Here is a 17,349-nt window from a genome sequence, read left to right as displayed (position 1 = left end):
TGAGGAGGTGACAAAAAAAGAGGGCCGGGGCGATGATTTGCCTTGCAAAGCACACCCATCTGCCCTTTCGATGGCTCATTGGCTCCCAAGATCAGGTGCAATCTGAACTGGAATCATTTGTATAATTGACCTTCTGTGTGCATACATTAGAATAAATTAATTTTGATTGGCCGTGCAGCATTAGGAACAAAGCAGGAAATGTTGGCTCTTTTATATTCAGCTGCTGGTTTGTTGTACCCAGTCTCCGAGGTGATTATGTATGCCATTCCCAAACTATTATGCATTTCCTCAGTTAAATAATATAATTCTTCATTTGAGCAGAGTAGAGCACAACACAGCAAGACATGGAGCCACGCTCAACTTTTTTAGGTAAAGCCTCAGTCAGAAAGCCTGTGCATGCACCCACACAAATTTGAGTGGTGTTTCAGGTGTGTGGGTTTGATATTGTATATAAATCTATGTATCCGTGCCCATGTAAACATGCTGAAGCAGAGTATTTGTGCCTGCCTCAAGTGGCTTCTTGTCCTCCCTCATTTTTCCCATCTCCATAAGTGACCTTGCTATTCCAATGAAAGTGCCCACACTGTGTGTGTCTACAGCAGGCACATTCGGGCCTGTATGTCTCGTTGCTGCCTGATGGACAGCCATTAACCCTTGGTGAGGAGGTTGAGGAATATTTATGTCTTCCTGTCAGCAGTGACACGACACCCCTCTGGGGATGAATAATATGCCTGCCCTACACTGGCTCCAATTGTTGAGTCCAATTCGCAGCAAAGTGGTTTGTGTGTGCATGTCGATGTGTGTGTGTGTCTGCTGATGGGCAGTGTGTGAGTTTCTACGTGTACAGTAAGTTGTGTGTGTGGATTCAGGGGCATTTTGATACCCTGAGGTGAGCAGCAGGAGACGAGTTCTACATCCCTCACTGACATCTGACAAACCTCCCGCTCACCGCAGAGGTCGGTGTCTCTCCTACTCACTCTGCGTCAGGCGGGAGATCCGAGAACAGCGTAGTTGTTTCATCAGTCATTGTGGTTCTTGCTTAATTAACCTACATGAGTAACTGATCCTTTCCAATCCCTTCTTTTTACCACTATTATAAAGTGGAAGCCCTGTGGAATTGATATATTCATCGGGGTCGTCTTCACTTATTACCATCCGCTCACAGCAATAAGCTTTAGGAGCACTGTGGACTTTTTTTTTGCCCCTGGGATCATCTCTCAGGCTACATGCCGGCTGCCCTAACCTCTGATTGATGGAGATTTTTGAGGCATAACAAGAAGAGCTGCAGATATTATTCAGGACTGAAAAAACTACGGTAACACTTCATTTTACAGGTCCGTACATTTCATGGTAATTAGGTGATAATTAGCAAGTAAGTTATTTGAAATTTCTTTGGAATTACTACCAAATTACCCCCTAATATTTACCTCAAAATGTATCGAAAATTTCTTTATTATAAACATTATTTAAAAACGCTATAAAGAAATAAGAGACCGTAGAACGCTGTGATTGACCAATCAGAACCAAGTATTCAACAAAGCCCTGTAATAATTGTATATGATTGATTTGAACAACCTCTGCCGCCCCAGTGATTTAACAGCCCTTCAAACCCCACAACAACAAGTTGATCCCCTACTGTGCCTCCAACTCAACACCATGCACACCTTGCCTCCATTTCCATGTAAAAGGGAGACGTGAGGTTTTTTAGAGCTTTCAGGCACCTTAAGTGCATTAAAAAACACAAATACAAACTTTCAATGACTCCAAGAAAAAGATATGGTTGTCATATTGGTGGAATATACATATATGTCAAAGTAATGGCTATTATGTTCGATCTGAGTATTATGACAAAATGCTAAAACTGAAATTGTAAGGCAGCAGTATATGCAAGATGAACTACATTACCAAACACATCTTCGCAGACATATTCAGCCTGCCCCTAGGCAACAAACGGTTAGTCTTAAATTCAAACTGTGTCAAGATGAAAGCTTGTTTTTTTACATGTGAATCATGATAATGTCAATGATGACTGGATGTTTGCACAGTATGTTTTTTGGAAATTTGCTCATGGAGATTGCATTATTTTTGAACTGCTTGTCATGTCGTGTCTAATTAGTTGCTTGACTCTCACGTGAAGTGATGTATAAACTCTGTGAAGGCATACGGAAAAGGTTGAGAATATTGAAGGAGAACACCATGACAGTTTATTATTAATCTCTAAGAACAAGGACAAAGCTACATGTTCACATGATGATGAAAGAGAGGAAATGTCCCCGTGGTTTGTTGACATGCTGATGGCAGGTTAAACAGCATCAATCCACTGAAGCATCGTGCTCGGTGTGAGCAGTGTACAGTCAGCAGTGTCGTGGTAGGAGGAATGTTTACTTGGCACCCTTTCAATTTAACACAACAGAAAACATTGACTTGTTGCATCCATTCATGGCCACCATAAACCTCAAATACATCCAGGAAGATAATGATCCATGTTATAAAGCACAGTTTGCTTCAACACTCAAAGTCGAACTCAGTTGACTTCCGTTAACTATTGGCATTTTTCCAAACCGTTAAGAATACCCATGCCGAGCCATGCATGCAGCAAGCGACCGCAATCAGAGCTTGTGATGTGCTCGCAGCGTGATTTTTTCCACACGGCAGGATGCAACTGTAAAAGGTGTTATTTAGCAATGCACTGCACTCCACATATGAAACACTCTCAAAGGTTTCTGAGTCCTGAGTTTGAGTTTAAAAGAACAGTGTGTAACATTTTGGAGGATCTATTAGCAGAAATGGAATATAATATTCATAACTATGTTTTCATTCGTGTATAATCACCTGAATCTAAGAACTGTTGTGTTTTCGTTAGCTTAGAATGAGTCCTACATATATACATAGGGAGCGGGTCCTCTTCACGGATTCCGCCATGTTGCTCCGCCATGTTTCTGCAGTAGCCCAGAATGGACAAACCAAACACTGGCTCTAGAGAGAGAGTTTTTACGTTGCCTGAGGGCCACCATAGTTCTCCGACATGCTTGTGAAACTGCGGTAACGTGAGCCAGAGAGCGCAAAACCGTGGTAGCGCCAGCCACCGTCTGGCTTTCATTGCTCCTAAAGTAGTGTTATTGTGGTAAAGATGGGCTCTGAGCGAGGCAAACGGTGTTACCCCAGTTTTGTTCATTTAGCGACACACTTTACTGCAGTCTTGGAAAGGGAGGAGTGAGCAGAGGGGTACTCAGCTGGTTGCAATCTGCAACCACACCACTACATGCCGCCAAATCCTCACACTACCTTTAACAAAAGTAGTTTTTAGTCTCGACAGTCAGAAAGAAGCACATATTGAACAACAAAATAAATATAGTGGCAAATAAACTTGAACTGCAAGTAGACAATGATTACAATGATGTGTCTCTTGGCAACACCAAAATCCCATGGGAACAAAAGTTGTTGCATGACTGTAGCAAAAATGGAGATCCATCAAAAACAGTCTCCTTGGCTCCTTTATGCTTCGTTTTCAAAGAAAATTTAAAAGGAAAAAACAGTAAGTTTGGGTGAAATGAGGGAGGAATTATGTGGTAATACTCTCCGTCGTGACACATTGCTCTGTTTTTATGTTTGCTCGCCATTTTAGACAGTTTTTGTTTAATTAGTATTATTTGTGCTGCTCACACCTGTCAAACATGTTTTAGATAATCTTAATGGGAATGCCTGGCAGTGGATTAGAAGGCAAACGATTACAACCATTAAACACCACATGCTGTATTATTTTATCTCCCGACTGTCAACACCAACTGGCCCAAACTGGAACGGAGTTGATCCCATTTGATGAGTCATTACACCCAAACCATAAATATTAGTGGTCCTAAAATTATAATGGTGTGTTCAGCCCCTAAAGTTTCTGTTTTGTTCTGTTTTTTATTTGTAGCCAGATATTTAATTCGGAAATTAGTAAATGTTTGACTGCAAAGAGAGAAATCTTCTCACCGGGGCTTTGTTATAAGCTCAGCCCCTAAAACAAGCTGCACAATCTAACCTCATCCGTAGCACCACATATACTCCATCCCCACATCCCACCTGACGTCTTGGACTTGAGAAGAACTGTAGCTTTTGTAAGACTGTAAAGCCCATTGAGTCACTGCATGCGGCCCGTCTTGGGCTATTACAAATAAACTTGACTTGACTCGTATAGAACCCCAGTGTGCAATGCGTGATTGATTGAAAAGCAGTGCTGTATTTCTATGTCAGAAGATGGGAGCAGAATGGTTGATTAGACACAGGTGCAAGGCAGCTGTCACGGCCCATGACCCCGCTGCTCACTCACAAGGAATGGCAAACCTTAGGGCTGTAATGGCCATCTCCAGGACCCATTTTCTGGTCACATGGGCTCTGCCAGATCTCACCTTTCTTCATTTCCCTCCCCCCTTTGTTCACCCACCCATACCTTCGCACAAACCTCTTTTGGCTGGAAGCAAAGCCATTCCTGCCTTGATTGGTTTCTATTCTTTGGCCTGTAGAGAAAAATGGAGTCAGAGGGGCCTGAAGGTTTGCGGGGCGGCTCATAAAGTACTCTTGGCCAGGGCAGATGTGAGAAGACAAAGTGATGTGGATAAATGTGAGCGAGACATATCGATGCAGAGCAGGGTTCAGGTGGTTAAATGGTACTGCTCCTCTTTTAAAACATGAGGACTCAAGATTAGTTTGATTTTGGTCGTTTGTTTGAAAAAGGATCACTTAAACGATCAGCGTCATTTGTTTTCTGAAAAGGGCATCGGGATAGCTTGCCCACACTAACTACAATATATTTAAGCATTTATGCTTTTATAAAATGGTCATCAAATATGGCAATGTGAAAGTTATAGACTCATTCCAATTTATATAGTTTTTATGCTTCCGCGCCGGCGAAAGACGTGGCCGGAGGTATTATGTTTTCAGGTTGTCCGTCCGGTCCGTTCTCGTGAAAACAAGATTTCTTCAAATTTGACACAAATGTCCACTTGGACTCGAGGATGAACTGATCAGATTTTGGTGGTCAAAGGTCAAGGTAACTGACCTCACAAAACAAAATTTATTTGTTCATAACTCAATCATTCATGTGCTAATTATGCCAATTTCAGTCAACTGTCTAACAGGATAAAATGATGAAGTGATGATATTTTGGACAGACATGGAGGTAAACTGCATAATCTCTCTCGTGTCCGTAGACTGTATATAAGAAGTGGACGTAGTCACCGTGACTTCACCCATTGGTTTGTGGACTTTTGAAGCCTCAAGTTCGGCATTTTGGCCGTCAACATCTTGGTATTTAGACTTTGCCGTGGCGTTTTTTTGCAACCAGAAGTGACACGAGAGGGTGGAGCTTAGTACAACCGAACGCTGAGTAAGACGTTTTCAGACCAAAATGTTATGATTAACTTTCATGAACTGAAAACACACTGTGAAAGGGTTAAAGTTGTAAGACGAAAATACGAACAACTCCCAGACCGGACAACGCCGTGGTAGCGACCTGTCAAACACAAGGTAGCCACGCCCTAAAGCATCCCCTGCTTTATGGTCTATTTGACTCTAAATGGGACCATCATTTACGAAATGAACATCATGCTGTATTGTTCATAACGGGAAATCAGTCCAAAGGCTTGGGAATGTCAACAGTACATGTTAACAGGATCTAACATAAGGTAATGCACTGTTGATGGTAGACTGAGCTCAGTGATTACATCTTTATGTCCCCCAGATGAAACCTTGTCTCCAGCTGGCATCGATCCGGCAGGTATCTGGCTGCCTGTTGCGGTGTGTTTTTTACCGTCAAGTGAAACTTCAGATGCCACTGTCTGTCAAGAGGTGTCTCCGCCGGTGACACGGCCAATCTTTGACATAATGCTCAGTCTGTCTCTCCGCAGTCCCAAGAAGGGGCTGTCATGCTTCAGCAGGCCGGATAATTATTTCCCTCTTATCCCTCCTTGCCAGGGCCAATCCTAGCCTTCAATAGAAGCCAGGGACCGCACCACTTCCCATCACCTCTCTCCGTCTCTTTTCTTCTCCATCTCTCTTCTTCCATCTGTTTCACTTCGCCTCACACTCTGACTTCAAGACCCTCTTTTCCCTCAGTCTGTCTTTGTGTCATTCTCTCTTCCTTGTTCTGTATCCTCTCTAAGAATAGATATGCACAGAAAAAATAGCTCCCCAGTCTGACAGAATTGATGCTCAAAGTAGTAAACGTAGCATAAAAGATTGCCACATGAACATCTTTTTATAACATGGGTTGCCTTACACATTTTGCTCCCTACACATGTGACAAAGAACACATGAAATCTTGCTCTTCCTTTCATCCACGCAGCCTTATCTTTCTGTTGTGACATGAAGAACAATTACACAGTGTGAGCGATTTCAAGGAATTAGATGATTCTAAGAAACTGGTGGCTGTGTGTAAAGTCTGACTGCTGTGTTGTGACAGTGCTTACCTTCATCTTTTGTAACAAAGCAGGGTATTGCTTATTTGTGTAGACAAGGCTTTATTTTTTTAATTTCCATCATCTATATTCAAACACGTATCAACAATGCTTTGCAGTGATAATTTGATACCACCACAGTTTTTAGCTTTGCGTGGGGGAAAATGTGTATTCAGTGCATCCATCAGTTTGACATGGGGCCGGATGTATCTAGTTCTCACGTCCCTTTTGGCCATTACATCATCTAAAGTAAATGGTGGGAAGCTAAGCTCAGTAGTTTCTGGTTCGGATGCAACAAGACAGGTGGATGACGTGGCATCAAGTCCACATAAAAGACATGCTAAGAAATCCTAAACACATTGACTAGAGGTGTGAATCTTCACTGGCCTCACGATTTGATCACAATTCACCTGTCAACAATCCAAACGCACAACGATTCTCGATGTATCGCATCCTCAGTTTTTACCCTCCATTTACTTTAGATGATGGGATGCCCAAAAGGGATATGAGAACTAGATACATCTGGAGCCATGACAAACTGATGGAAGTACTGAATACACAACACTTTCCCCCCACACAAAGCAAAAAACTGTGGTGGTATCATTTAATACAAGAAGTCAGATAAATCTGAATTCCCTTTTTATCAATAAAGTGCTTTCAAAAATCAGACTACAACAGTCTATAATGAAAAGGGAGTTCAATACCAGTATCTGTGTGACTCACCTTCGTACATGCACATTACAAAAACAAAACATAAATCCCTCTGCAGTGCATTACAAGTGGGCTGTAATCTACAAAAAGGTTTTCACATAGCAGCTCTAAGACAGGGCACTTCCTGCATGCCTACGGTATTTTACATTGCATTAATTAGTTAGTCAGTTAGTTAGTTCAATTTCCTTACTCATAACTCTTCTACTCTTACTTGCTTTAAAGCTGAAGTAGGCAAGATTGGAGCAAATATGATTTAAAAAAAAGTTATTTTTATAAAACGGTCGCTATATCGTGACAGTAATGCATGAAACAAGTAACCTGAAAAACATCATGTGCCTCTGTGTCCTCCGGTGCTCCTAACGGCATCTGCAAGATTTCACATACCAAAGGAAAACAAGCAGTAAGAGCTGAACTGAGGTCTGCTGTCCAGCTGCCGTCTATGAGAGCCGGCTGTCAATCACTCGTGAACTCCGACCAAACGGTCAAACTAGGCCGCGCTGATCAAATATGAATCAATATTATGTAACGTTAATCCCTTTTTCTCGCCTCAAATGTTTTCATAATCATCTTGTAGTGCACGGTTTAGCTGTAAAATGAGAAAGTTTGTGACTCCGCCGCCATTGTGAAATCTGGTGAAGGAACGGCAAGTTCCGGTCACATGACCAGAGCACAGCCAATAGGAACACTCTCTCAATGAAATGACCTGTGATTGGCCAAAGTCTCCCGTCACGGGCTAGATTTTCTAAATCCTGAAAACAGAGCCATGAGGAGGAGCAGAAGTCTAGTTTCCTCTCAGAACACTTGGAATTACAATATGCTGAAAGGTTATTATGGAATTTTTGACAATGATGCCAAAAATATACTGCCTACTGCCACTTTAAGTCACTGCATATCCCGACAGATCAAACCCACGGTTCAATTTCAGCCGCTACGCACATTTTGTTCAACCCAACATTGTTGAGACAGAGCAACTAATATCGGTAGCGAGAGCAACAAGCTAACGGACTGCCGTCTCTCAGCTCCGCGCTGATTTTTCCCCATAGACTTACATGGGGAAAGAGACATCTTCAAATCAGTGGATAATGTTTTTGAGGTAACAAACACTTGAATAGCCCTTATTTAAATCATTAGGTTCCTTCCGCTATTCATGTGAATGAGCCCCGGACCGAAACTGGACCGCCAGTGCGCCTGCTCTATGGGCCTCATGGATGCAGGTGATTGCCGGATGATCCGGGTAATTTTATACTTGGAGTCAAACTTTCTTTGCTTCATGCACCCCTGAGCAACTTTCATACTTTCCTATGAATCCAGTTCTCTTTATACATCCATGGGTGAAACACAGAGATCAGAGGAGAGGAGAGAAACAAGCGCGACAGTAAATTACAGCAAAACGCAGTAAAGTCTCACACTGAGCTGAAATGAAACCACCATGCGTCACCGCATCGATGCAGTATCGTTCATCGCGATGCATCGTAGAATCGAGAATTCTCCACAACCCTAACATTGACCATGTAAGTCAATTTACTCCTATCTCACTTGAAACTAGGACAGAAACAGAATAATCGTTTTCTCACCAACAGCCGTCCCGTCATTCCAAGAAGTGTGATTAGAGCCAGCAGGCCTGCCTTGATTTGGAAGCCGTGCATGTTAACCTGTGGCCCCAGGGCCGAGCGCGGGGCTCCCGGCAGATCGAAAACAAATAAACAAGGCCTGCCAGAACAGGCGGCGACAGTACAGCCTGTCTCCAGTAGATAAGACAGAACAATTGCCCTTAATAGGCCACAGAGAGACACACACCCATCTCCAGCCCTGCCTTTTTCTACTCCTATCTGCTCGCTGGTAACAAAGGAAACACGATGCTTTCCCTTTTCTTTCTTTCCTGCAGAGAGATTAGTGGCGCTTAACAGGGGTATGGGCATGAAAATGTGTATTTGAGTGATAATTCGGCAACGCACGCGCAACTCGTGACAAGGAGCCGCGCAGAATGAGGGGGAATACAATGCTTTTATTCCCCCCTGGGTTGAAACTTGGAGGAGAGAAGTACATCATTGTCTACTATGTTTCAGTCCATGGACGGAGTATGAAAACTGAATATGTGACGTTGCTTTCCAGTGTTGTGTTCATATTACAGTACATACAGGTGACCATCGATGTATAATTTGATAGCTTTATAATCAGGCATGTCCTTGTCCACAATAAAAACACATATTTTGTCAAACCTGCACACATTTCATGACAACACACAGGCAGGAGTAGTACAACACAGGGCCACGTGAGCATGTCAAATCATCTGGGTTACATTTCTTACTTGTCCTGAATGCACTTAGTGGGGCGCATAATAGCAGGCAGAAAAGCCTGTTTCCCCTGTGAAGGCCCTTTTTTGACTTTGACGCAAAAAGAGCCTTGGCAGGGATTCGCAACGCCGGCAGCAATGATCCTATTTTGTAAAATTTGAATCATTTCACCGGCACCCAGGTAGAAGGCACCGGCTCATGCCGTAACACCGCCTGAAAAGAACACACAAAGATCCTCTAAAAAGAGCGAGCTGGCACATTATACTCGATGCCTTATGCTGAGCTCTGATGAAAGAAATCCACCCCGCTGCCAAGTTAGCTCACCTGAAATGAATGCCTTTAAGGAAAGAGGCAGTACTCGCTTCTGTGACAGGAGGTAAAATGCTACAGAGTGTGATGTTGGAGATTTTAGGCGGATTGGAGTGTGCAATGCTATTTCATACCTTAAGGCTGGATTTCTGAGCCACTGTGAGCTGAATGGAGCGGAGCAGTTTTCGACTTTTGATTGGAGAGGGCATCAAACCAAAGAGATTGACCCTAAATTTGGCTCCCATTCTTTGAGCCAGTTCATCATTGTGGCATTTTTAACCCCATACATACCGGTACCTTGCTAAGAAAGAAGCAATATACTGCATTTTAGAACAAATGTGCACTGCGCAGTCTACCACAAAAGGGCTTGACCAAAGTATATATTGCATTTTAGAACTGAATGAGCCGTCATAGGAGATAACATGATTAGAGAGATGAATAAGATGCACACATTTTTGCCTTTTCTGCTCTTTTACCTCCAGTGTCTCTGCATATTTTCAATTTAAGGCTGTGTTCCCTCCGGGCACGCAGTTTTTTAACCGCGTTATCTCACTTCACATGGCAGTGTGGTTGTGTGTGGTGTTGTAGCTCTGGATCTGTGATCTTTACTTGGAATAGGCAGAAGTGGTAGAACTTTTACATCCAATGTTTGCTTGTTTTCGGTTTGTACAAGGAAAATAATGTTCCTCAGGCTGTAAACTTGCTTGTAAACCTAAACCAGAGAAATTCTAAGAAAAAACAACAACAAACTTGGAGCAAAGTGCAACTCCTCGCCACATCCTTATTTCTATAAACAGCATTTACTTCTGTGCCAAGCGACATAAATCATGTCTTATGTATCATTAATATGCATGGGTGTCAATAGGAGACGCATGAATGGAAGAAAAATGGTTCTTCCCAATAGAGACAGAGTTGAAAAATGGGCTGCAAATAGGGCGAGAATAGAGTCTTCTCTAGTGAGGCTGCAAAAAGGCACCTAAATCTCTGCTGCCCCCCAGTGGGGACCAGATAATGCTCTGTGTGTGTTTGTGTGTGTGAGACCCTGAGTCAAATCCTCTAATACAGTATGTGAAGACTTACCAACCCAAAACCTTATGTATGTATGTAAAGTCACCATTATATAAATACATTAATATCATAAGGTGGTGTCCCATATTGTTGTGGCTCAGCGTCTACTATCTAACATGACATCATGGGACAACATTGGAGTGGGCAAATATGCTGCTTTATGCAAATGTATGTATATATTTATTACTGGAAATCAATTAACAACACAAAACAATGACAGATATTGTCCAGAAACCCTCACAGGTACTGCATTTAGCATAAAAAATATGCTCAAATCATAACATGGCAAACTGCAGCCCAACAGGCAACAACAGCTGTCAGTGTGTCAGTGTGCTGACTTGACTATGACTTGCCCCAAACGGCGTGGGATTATCATAAAGTGGACATTTCTGTAAAGGGGAGACTCGTGGGTACCCATTGAACACATTGTCATTCACATATCTTGAGGTCAGAGGTCAAGGGAACCCTTTGAAAATGGCCACGCCAGTTTTTCCTCGTCAAAATTTAGCGTAAGTTTGGAGCGTTATTCAGCCTCCTTCGCGACAAGCTATTGTGACATGGTTGACACTGATGGATTCCTCAGGTTTTGTAGTTTCACATGATACCAGTATCTTCGTTCCTTAAAGAAATTATTGACGTTAAAACTAAATTGCGTTAATGCGTTATCACGTTAACTTTGACAGCCCTCGTTTTAATACTTCAGTAAATTTAATATCAGAAAATTACTTCTGATACTTAAGTACAGTATATATCAGACACTTTGAAACTTTTACTCAAGTAATGTTTTAATAGGTGACTTTAATTTTTACTAAAGTAATTTTCTGGTTACATATCTTTACTTTTACTCAAGTGTGGCTTTCAGGTACTTCATCCACCACTTTTTAAAACACACGTACAGCAGTTTGAAGCAAATCTATTGCAGATAACAATTCAAGCCTAGAGATTTGGTCAGTAATATTCAGACACACATCTCTCCTTCATTTCTTTTTAAAGTGGCTGTGTACAAATTCTTAGTGGTAATGTTGACCTCGTGCTCCTGCTGTGGGCCACACCTGCACAGGGCGGTGGGGCAACACACACTCAACACATAGCCCTAAGGCAGCCCATAATATAGACACATACACACACACACTCTGTGAACTGCAGATCACACATAACAGGCTGTCAGAAGAACTGTTTGATTTGCTGCTGAGGTTTGAGAACCAACGAGCCGGTATCATTTCGCACCTCTTTCTTTCAGTCTGGTTTTCTCTCCCGCCGCTGAACTCTCATGCAGTCTTCTCGCTGTCTGATGCTCTTCACACATGTGCGTTCACGCCGACCATTGAGTTGGCTTTATCACTAATGTTGTAGTTTTCTTATAAAAGCGTGTGAATGTAGCTTTTTTTCATTCAACTGTGCAAGTGTGTCTGTAAGTACATCTGGAAGCTATGATCACCCACATACATGTCTGCAACACGTGCAGGTCGTGCACATCAGTGCGTGGTGAATGTGTGACGGAAGCAGATTCCCATCAGTAGTGTGGTATCACTCCCAGAGACCGAAATGAACTACATGGATACCTTTAGGCTTGACTTGTCCTTTACATTGGATAGCCACTGTACATTAAAGAGGCACTCCAGCAATTTTTACGCCTGAAGATGAGTGTACTTGTCACAAGGAGTGCTGCACATCCTGAGATAACAGTTGGATAATGTCATCGGTGGCTTTTTCTAAAGCTTTCTACAGTCTAAGAAAATAACTATGCTAATAACTAAAAATATGTCATCGGGGTTATCTCAGATTGGGCTCATGACTTAAAACAATTTAACAGAAAGCCCATGTTATGAACTCAAGAAGTGGAGTTTGAAAGCAGGGTTCAACAGAAGATAAGATAAGATGAACCTTTATTAATCCCCGGGGGGAAATTCAGGTGTCAAAGCAGCAAGCCAAAAACAGCAGACAGAGTGAAACGCAGGAGAAGTACAGGTGTACAAGAATTATAAAAAAAACAATCAATAAAGATACGTGTGTGATACGATATGTTCAGACTATAAAGTGGTATATGGGATGTATAGTGTAAAGTAAGTGTAAAGTACGCCAGTGGTTAGAGTCCAAGGTGGTTGCAGATAGTGCAGATATATGCAGATAGTGCGTGTTTAAAGTTTGAAGTCCTCATAGTTCTCATGTGGGGGTCAGCCTTGGTTGTGGAGCCTGATGGCTACCAGCATGAAGGAATGACCCAGGCGCTTTGTGTTGTGCCGAGGGGGATGAGTCTGTGGCTGAAGGTGCTCCTCATCATGACTAGCTCATCGTAGACAGGGTGGGAGGGGTTCTCCAGGATGGCATCCAGCTTCCTCCTCATCCTCCCCTCTGCCACCACCTCCAGATCATCCAGTTCGGATCTAACTACAGAGCTAGCCTTCCTCACCAGCCTGTTCAGTTTGTTGGCATCCCTTGTGTTGGTGTTACCCCCCCAACATGCTACAGCAAAAAAGAGGACACTGGCTACTGCAGACTGGTAAAACATCTGCAGCAGTCTATTGCAGTCATCGAAGGACCTGAGCCTCCTCAGGAAGAACAGTTTGCTCTGTCCCTTCCTGTAGAGGGCCTCGGTGTTGTCGGTCCAGTCCAGTTTGTTGTTCATGTGTACTCCCAGGAACTTGAAGGTGTCCATCACCTCCACCTCCTCCCCTCAGATGGTGACGGAAGTTGGGGGCTTCTTCTTGCTCCGCCGGAAGTCCACCACCAGCTCCTTGGTCTTTCCGATGTTGAGCTGGAGGTGATTGTTGTCACACCACCCTACGAAATTCTCCACCAGGGCTCTGTACTCATCCTCGTTGTCATCCGTGATGCAGCTGACAATGGAGGAGTCATGGGAGAACTTCTGTAGGTGGCACGTACCCGAGTTGAAGTGGAAGTCGGAGGTGTAGGTGGTGAACAGGAAATGTGACAGCACGCTTCATCGCGGTAGGCATCAATGTATACCTGCCCAAAGTCAATTTTTACTTACCCCTATGCAGGTTGTTTTATGTATTAGCGGTTATCAAATAACAAAGACTAAAGTTAATTGTGATGTTTAAACTTTAAGTAAATTAATGTGGAGTTTCGCCCACATCCTCTAACGCCACCCAACTAAACGCCTGTTTCCAGGATAATTGAAATGCTCGCTTGCACTTCAGCTTATAAACTTTGTGTTTACCCGGCCGCCATTTTCTCGCAAGTGCCTGATCGGTACTGCGCATGTGCAACTCTCAACAGAGATGAGAAGGAAGCGAGATGAGATCTTTTCTTATTTCCCCAACTTATTAAAAGCGCAACGCTAAACTATGACAGACAGTTATGCACTAATACAAAATATACTTTTTTCTTCAAAAGAGATTGTATTTCTTATAATGGCTCCCATATTATAAAACATTATACAGTAATTGGACACTTCAGATCTAATCTTGTTCAAGGCTTTAGTTATTAGTCTGATTGAGCACAGAACGTACTGTATATCAAAGCGCAAGTAACCATAGTGACGATGCTAACTCGCTGATGAAATCACTTTAATCTAGTTTCAATTGATTACAACAAAAGCCTACAAAATGGATAATAATTAGAAAACACCCTTTCTTTTGTCTTTGATAAGTGGCCATCGTATAAGTGAGAAAATTCAAACTGATGTTATACTACAGAAAAAAAATAACTACCATTCTCTGCCTCCACCTCATCCATTATTTAAATACATTACAGCACCTCATCATGTATTATTATTACACGAGTAATCTGGAGGTTGTGATTCATTTTCTTTGTTTTTCATTTGAACATCTGAGTCGTGTTCATTTGCAGTTTGGGGCTAATGTTTGCCTGCCTTCTCCCCTTGTTTTATGCATTCCTGGTCACATCCCTGTGCGATATACTTAATCAGCATGAAACAGTTCTCTGTGTTGACCTAGCCGCTTGCTCAATTTCTTTGTGTGACGTCTCAAGTCTTTATGCTGCTGCCTACATCTCTGTTTGTTTTGGAGCTCTCTCCTGGTCTTGTGTCATTCTCCGCTGTTTATAAGGAGATGCTCATTTGGATAGCACATCGAGGACAATGCCGTGGCTGTCGCTCTGATAGCTATCCAAGTCCTTGATCTCCTCTCCCTATAAACATCATTACCACACACTGAAAACATACACATTCACAATGGGCGCACACACACACACACACACACACCCACAAGCTGCTCATCCAAATCGGCGCTAACAGATTAGCAGTGATTATAAACAAACATGGAGGATTAATCCTGTGTGCTCTCAGTCTACTTTTCCACTGAGCTAGCCAGGGTAATTACCAAGTGCTAGATTGTTAGTGTAATCGCACGCACACACACACACACACTGGCTGCCTTGCTTCACTACTTAGTGGTATCAGTTTCGTGCTCATTTTGTAAGAAAGTTGAAGATATCTTTTTTGCAAAGAAACTGCAAGACAGCTGAAGTGAACATCATAGTACCGACAGCGAGATTGTTTGGCACAGATTGGCGTGTTCAAAACTCAATGGTTTGTTCTTGATAGCTGTTGGGGGGAAATGTGGAATCATGATAGCAAAGGACATCTTAACATTTTGCGAATATTGAATTTGAATTGAGTGGCTAGCAGGGTGGGAGCTGACTATTGGACCACTGCAGGTGATTCTATTTTATTCTTTTACCAACCAGTCTGATTTTTTTTACCACTCAGTTTTAGAGGCTAAATATGATACATGGCTCAGCCACATTAGAAGGTTTTAAAAGCAGCCAGGTGTTCAGCTTCTTCTGTTTGTCATGTCACCACTTCCCATTGAAATATTGCTTTATTATTTGGCCCCAGTGTTGCCTTTTTCACCTGCTGCTGCCCTCTATAACTTCAACAATATATTACTTTATTCCACCTCCAGTGTGACAGTGTTGTATAGCCTCGGGATGCACGACCTATTGTACACAAAGTTGGTGGTGAGGCTGCTCTAGTAAATGTTTCCCTTAGTAGTGAGATTTCAATCTTGAAACAATTAGTTTTGCACCGATGTGTTTCCAGCTGTACTGGGCATATACGAGTGTCACTATGAGAACTTCGCAAAGGATTTGTCAATGCTTGACTGTTTTGTGCTTCAGTTTGGACCATAGACTGTATATAAAGATAGACGACATGATATCTCCCCAAAAGTGAAGCCAAAACATCTTGATCGCCCCCTGGTGGCTGGCTGCAGTATAGGTCCTAAATCCTGCCCCCTCCATGTTAGCAGATGGGACAAACTAAAAACTAAAAAGTCAAAGTACATGTCAAATACATTTTTTCCAAAGAGATTCTGTCCCTTTAGGTAGTTCTTATCATGCTAATGGATGTTCAAGTGTTTATTTTTCTAATAAATTTGGTTTATGTATGCTATAAAAAGGGGGTGAGACGTCATGATTGACAGCTGTGATTGACAGCTGCTCTGAGGGAAGTGGTAGCGCAGCCGGAGGCTCGGGAATAGTACGAGAAAGGAGATGTCACTTTAACTTTCCATAACGTCACCAGTCTGTGTAATACAACATGTGCCAGTTTAATCTAGTTATAGAGATATTATGGTTAGTTGTTGTGTCTTTCTAGCCAAACAGCTACCATGATACTAACGTAGCAGCTAGGTGGCTCACACTAACAAGCTGTGGCCATGCTCGGCTCGTGATTGGCTCGGCTTGGGTGTGTGGGCGGGACCTCAGTACCAAAGTTCGCCAGAGCCTACTGTGCAGACTCTGGCTCCAAATGATGTCAAAATCTCAAGATGGCAGCTCCCATATCCAAGATATTTTGTACAGAGGGAGGAAGTTTAGACGTGTCGTTTGTCTATGTTTTTGACAAACTTTGTTCACCCATCATTATGAATGTTGGACAATACAAATGTTCATTTTTTGTACAATACTGCTTTCCTTTTGTTCACAGCTGTGTCCACCACTGGATTATTATTTAATCATGTATTCATTGTCTTCTCTCTCAGGTTGAGGCCATCCTGGTCAATATCTTTGGCGGGATCGTCAACTGTGCCATCATCGCCAACGGCATCACCAAGGCCTGTCGAGAGCTGGAGCTGAAGGTGCCGCTGGTGGTCCGGCTTGAAGGTAGGGATGCTTACCCACACACCCACATGCACACACACACACACACACACACACACACACACAAAGAAATCTATGTTTAACCTGTCTGACCCTTTTAGCAAGCCGCCCCCCACTGACACTCACACAATAAACAATGCGCATCATCCCCCTCACAACCACGGACCATTGACCTCCATCTAGGCTGGATTGAAAGGACTTGACCTTAATGAGGATTTGATGATGCTGGATAATGACACTGGCCTTAAAGCTACTATTTAAAAACCAAGTTCACACCTCCAGCACTTGTCACTCATTTTTGATGAGCTGTTTGCATTCACCTGACATACATCTTTTTCTTTCTTAATCAGGTTTTTTATTGTTTCCTTAAGAAAAATTACTACAGCAACATGAACCATATCAAATAACATAATATGTACATATGATAACATATGATAACTGTA

At 42.6% G+C, this 17,349-nt stretch overlaps 1 protein-coding gene across 1 annotated transcript in view; it reads left to right on the top strand.

Moving 5' to 3' along the window:
- suclg2 (succinate-CoA ligase GDP-forming subunit beta) overlaps positions 1–17,349 on the top strand; it is a 136,633-nt gene that overhangs the window by 105,254 nt on the left and 14,030 nt on the right. Inside the window, exon 10 of the mRNA XM_037774093.1 lies at positions 16,789–16,909. Within this exon, the coding sequence (XP_037630021.1) occupies positions 16,789–16,909 (121 nt within the window). The remainder of the gene's footprint in view (positions 1–16,788; positions 16,910–17,349) is intronic.

Source organism: Sebastes umbrosus, chromosome 1 (assembly GCF_015220745.1).
Source record: "Sebastes umbrosus isolate fSebUmb1 chromosome 1, fSebUmb1.pri, whole genome shotgun sequence".
NCBI lineage: Eukaryota > Metazoa > Chordata > Actinopteri > Perciformes > Sebastidae > Sebastes > Sebastes umbrosus.
This window is presented reverse-complemented; position numbering and strand designations above follow the sequence as displayed.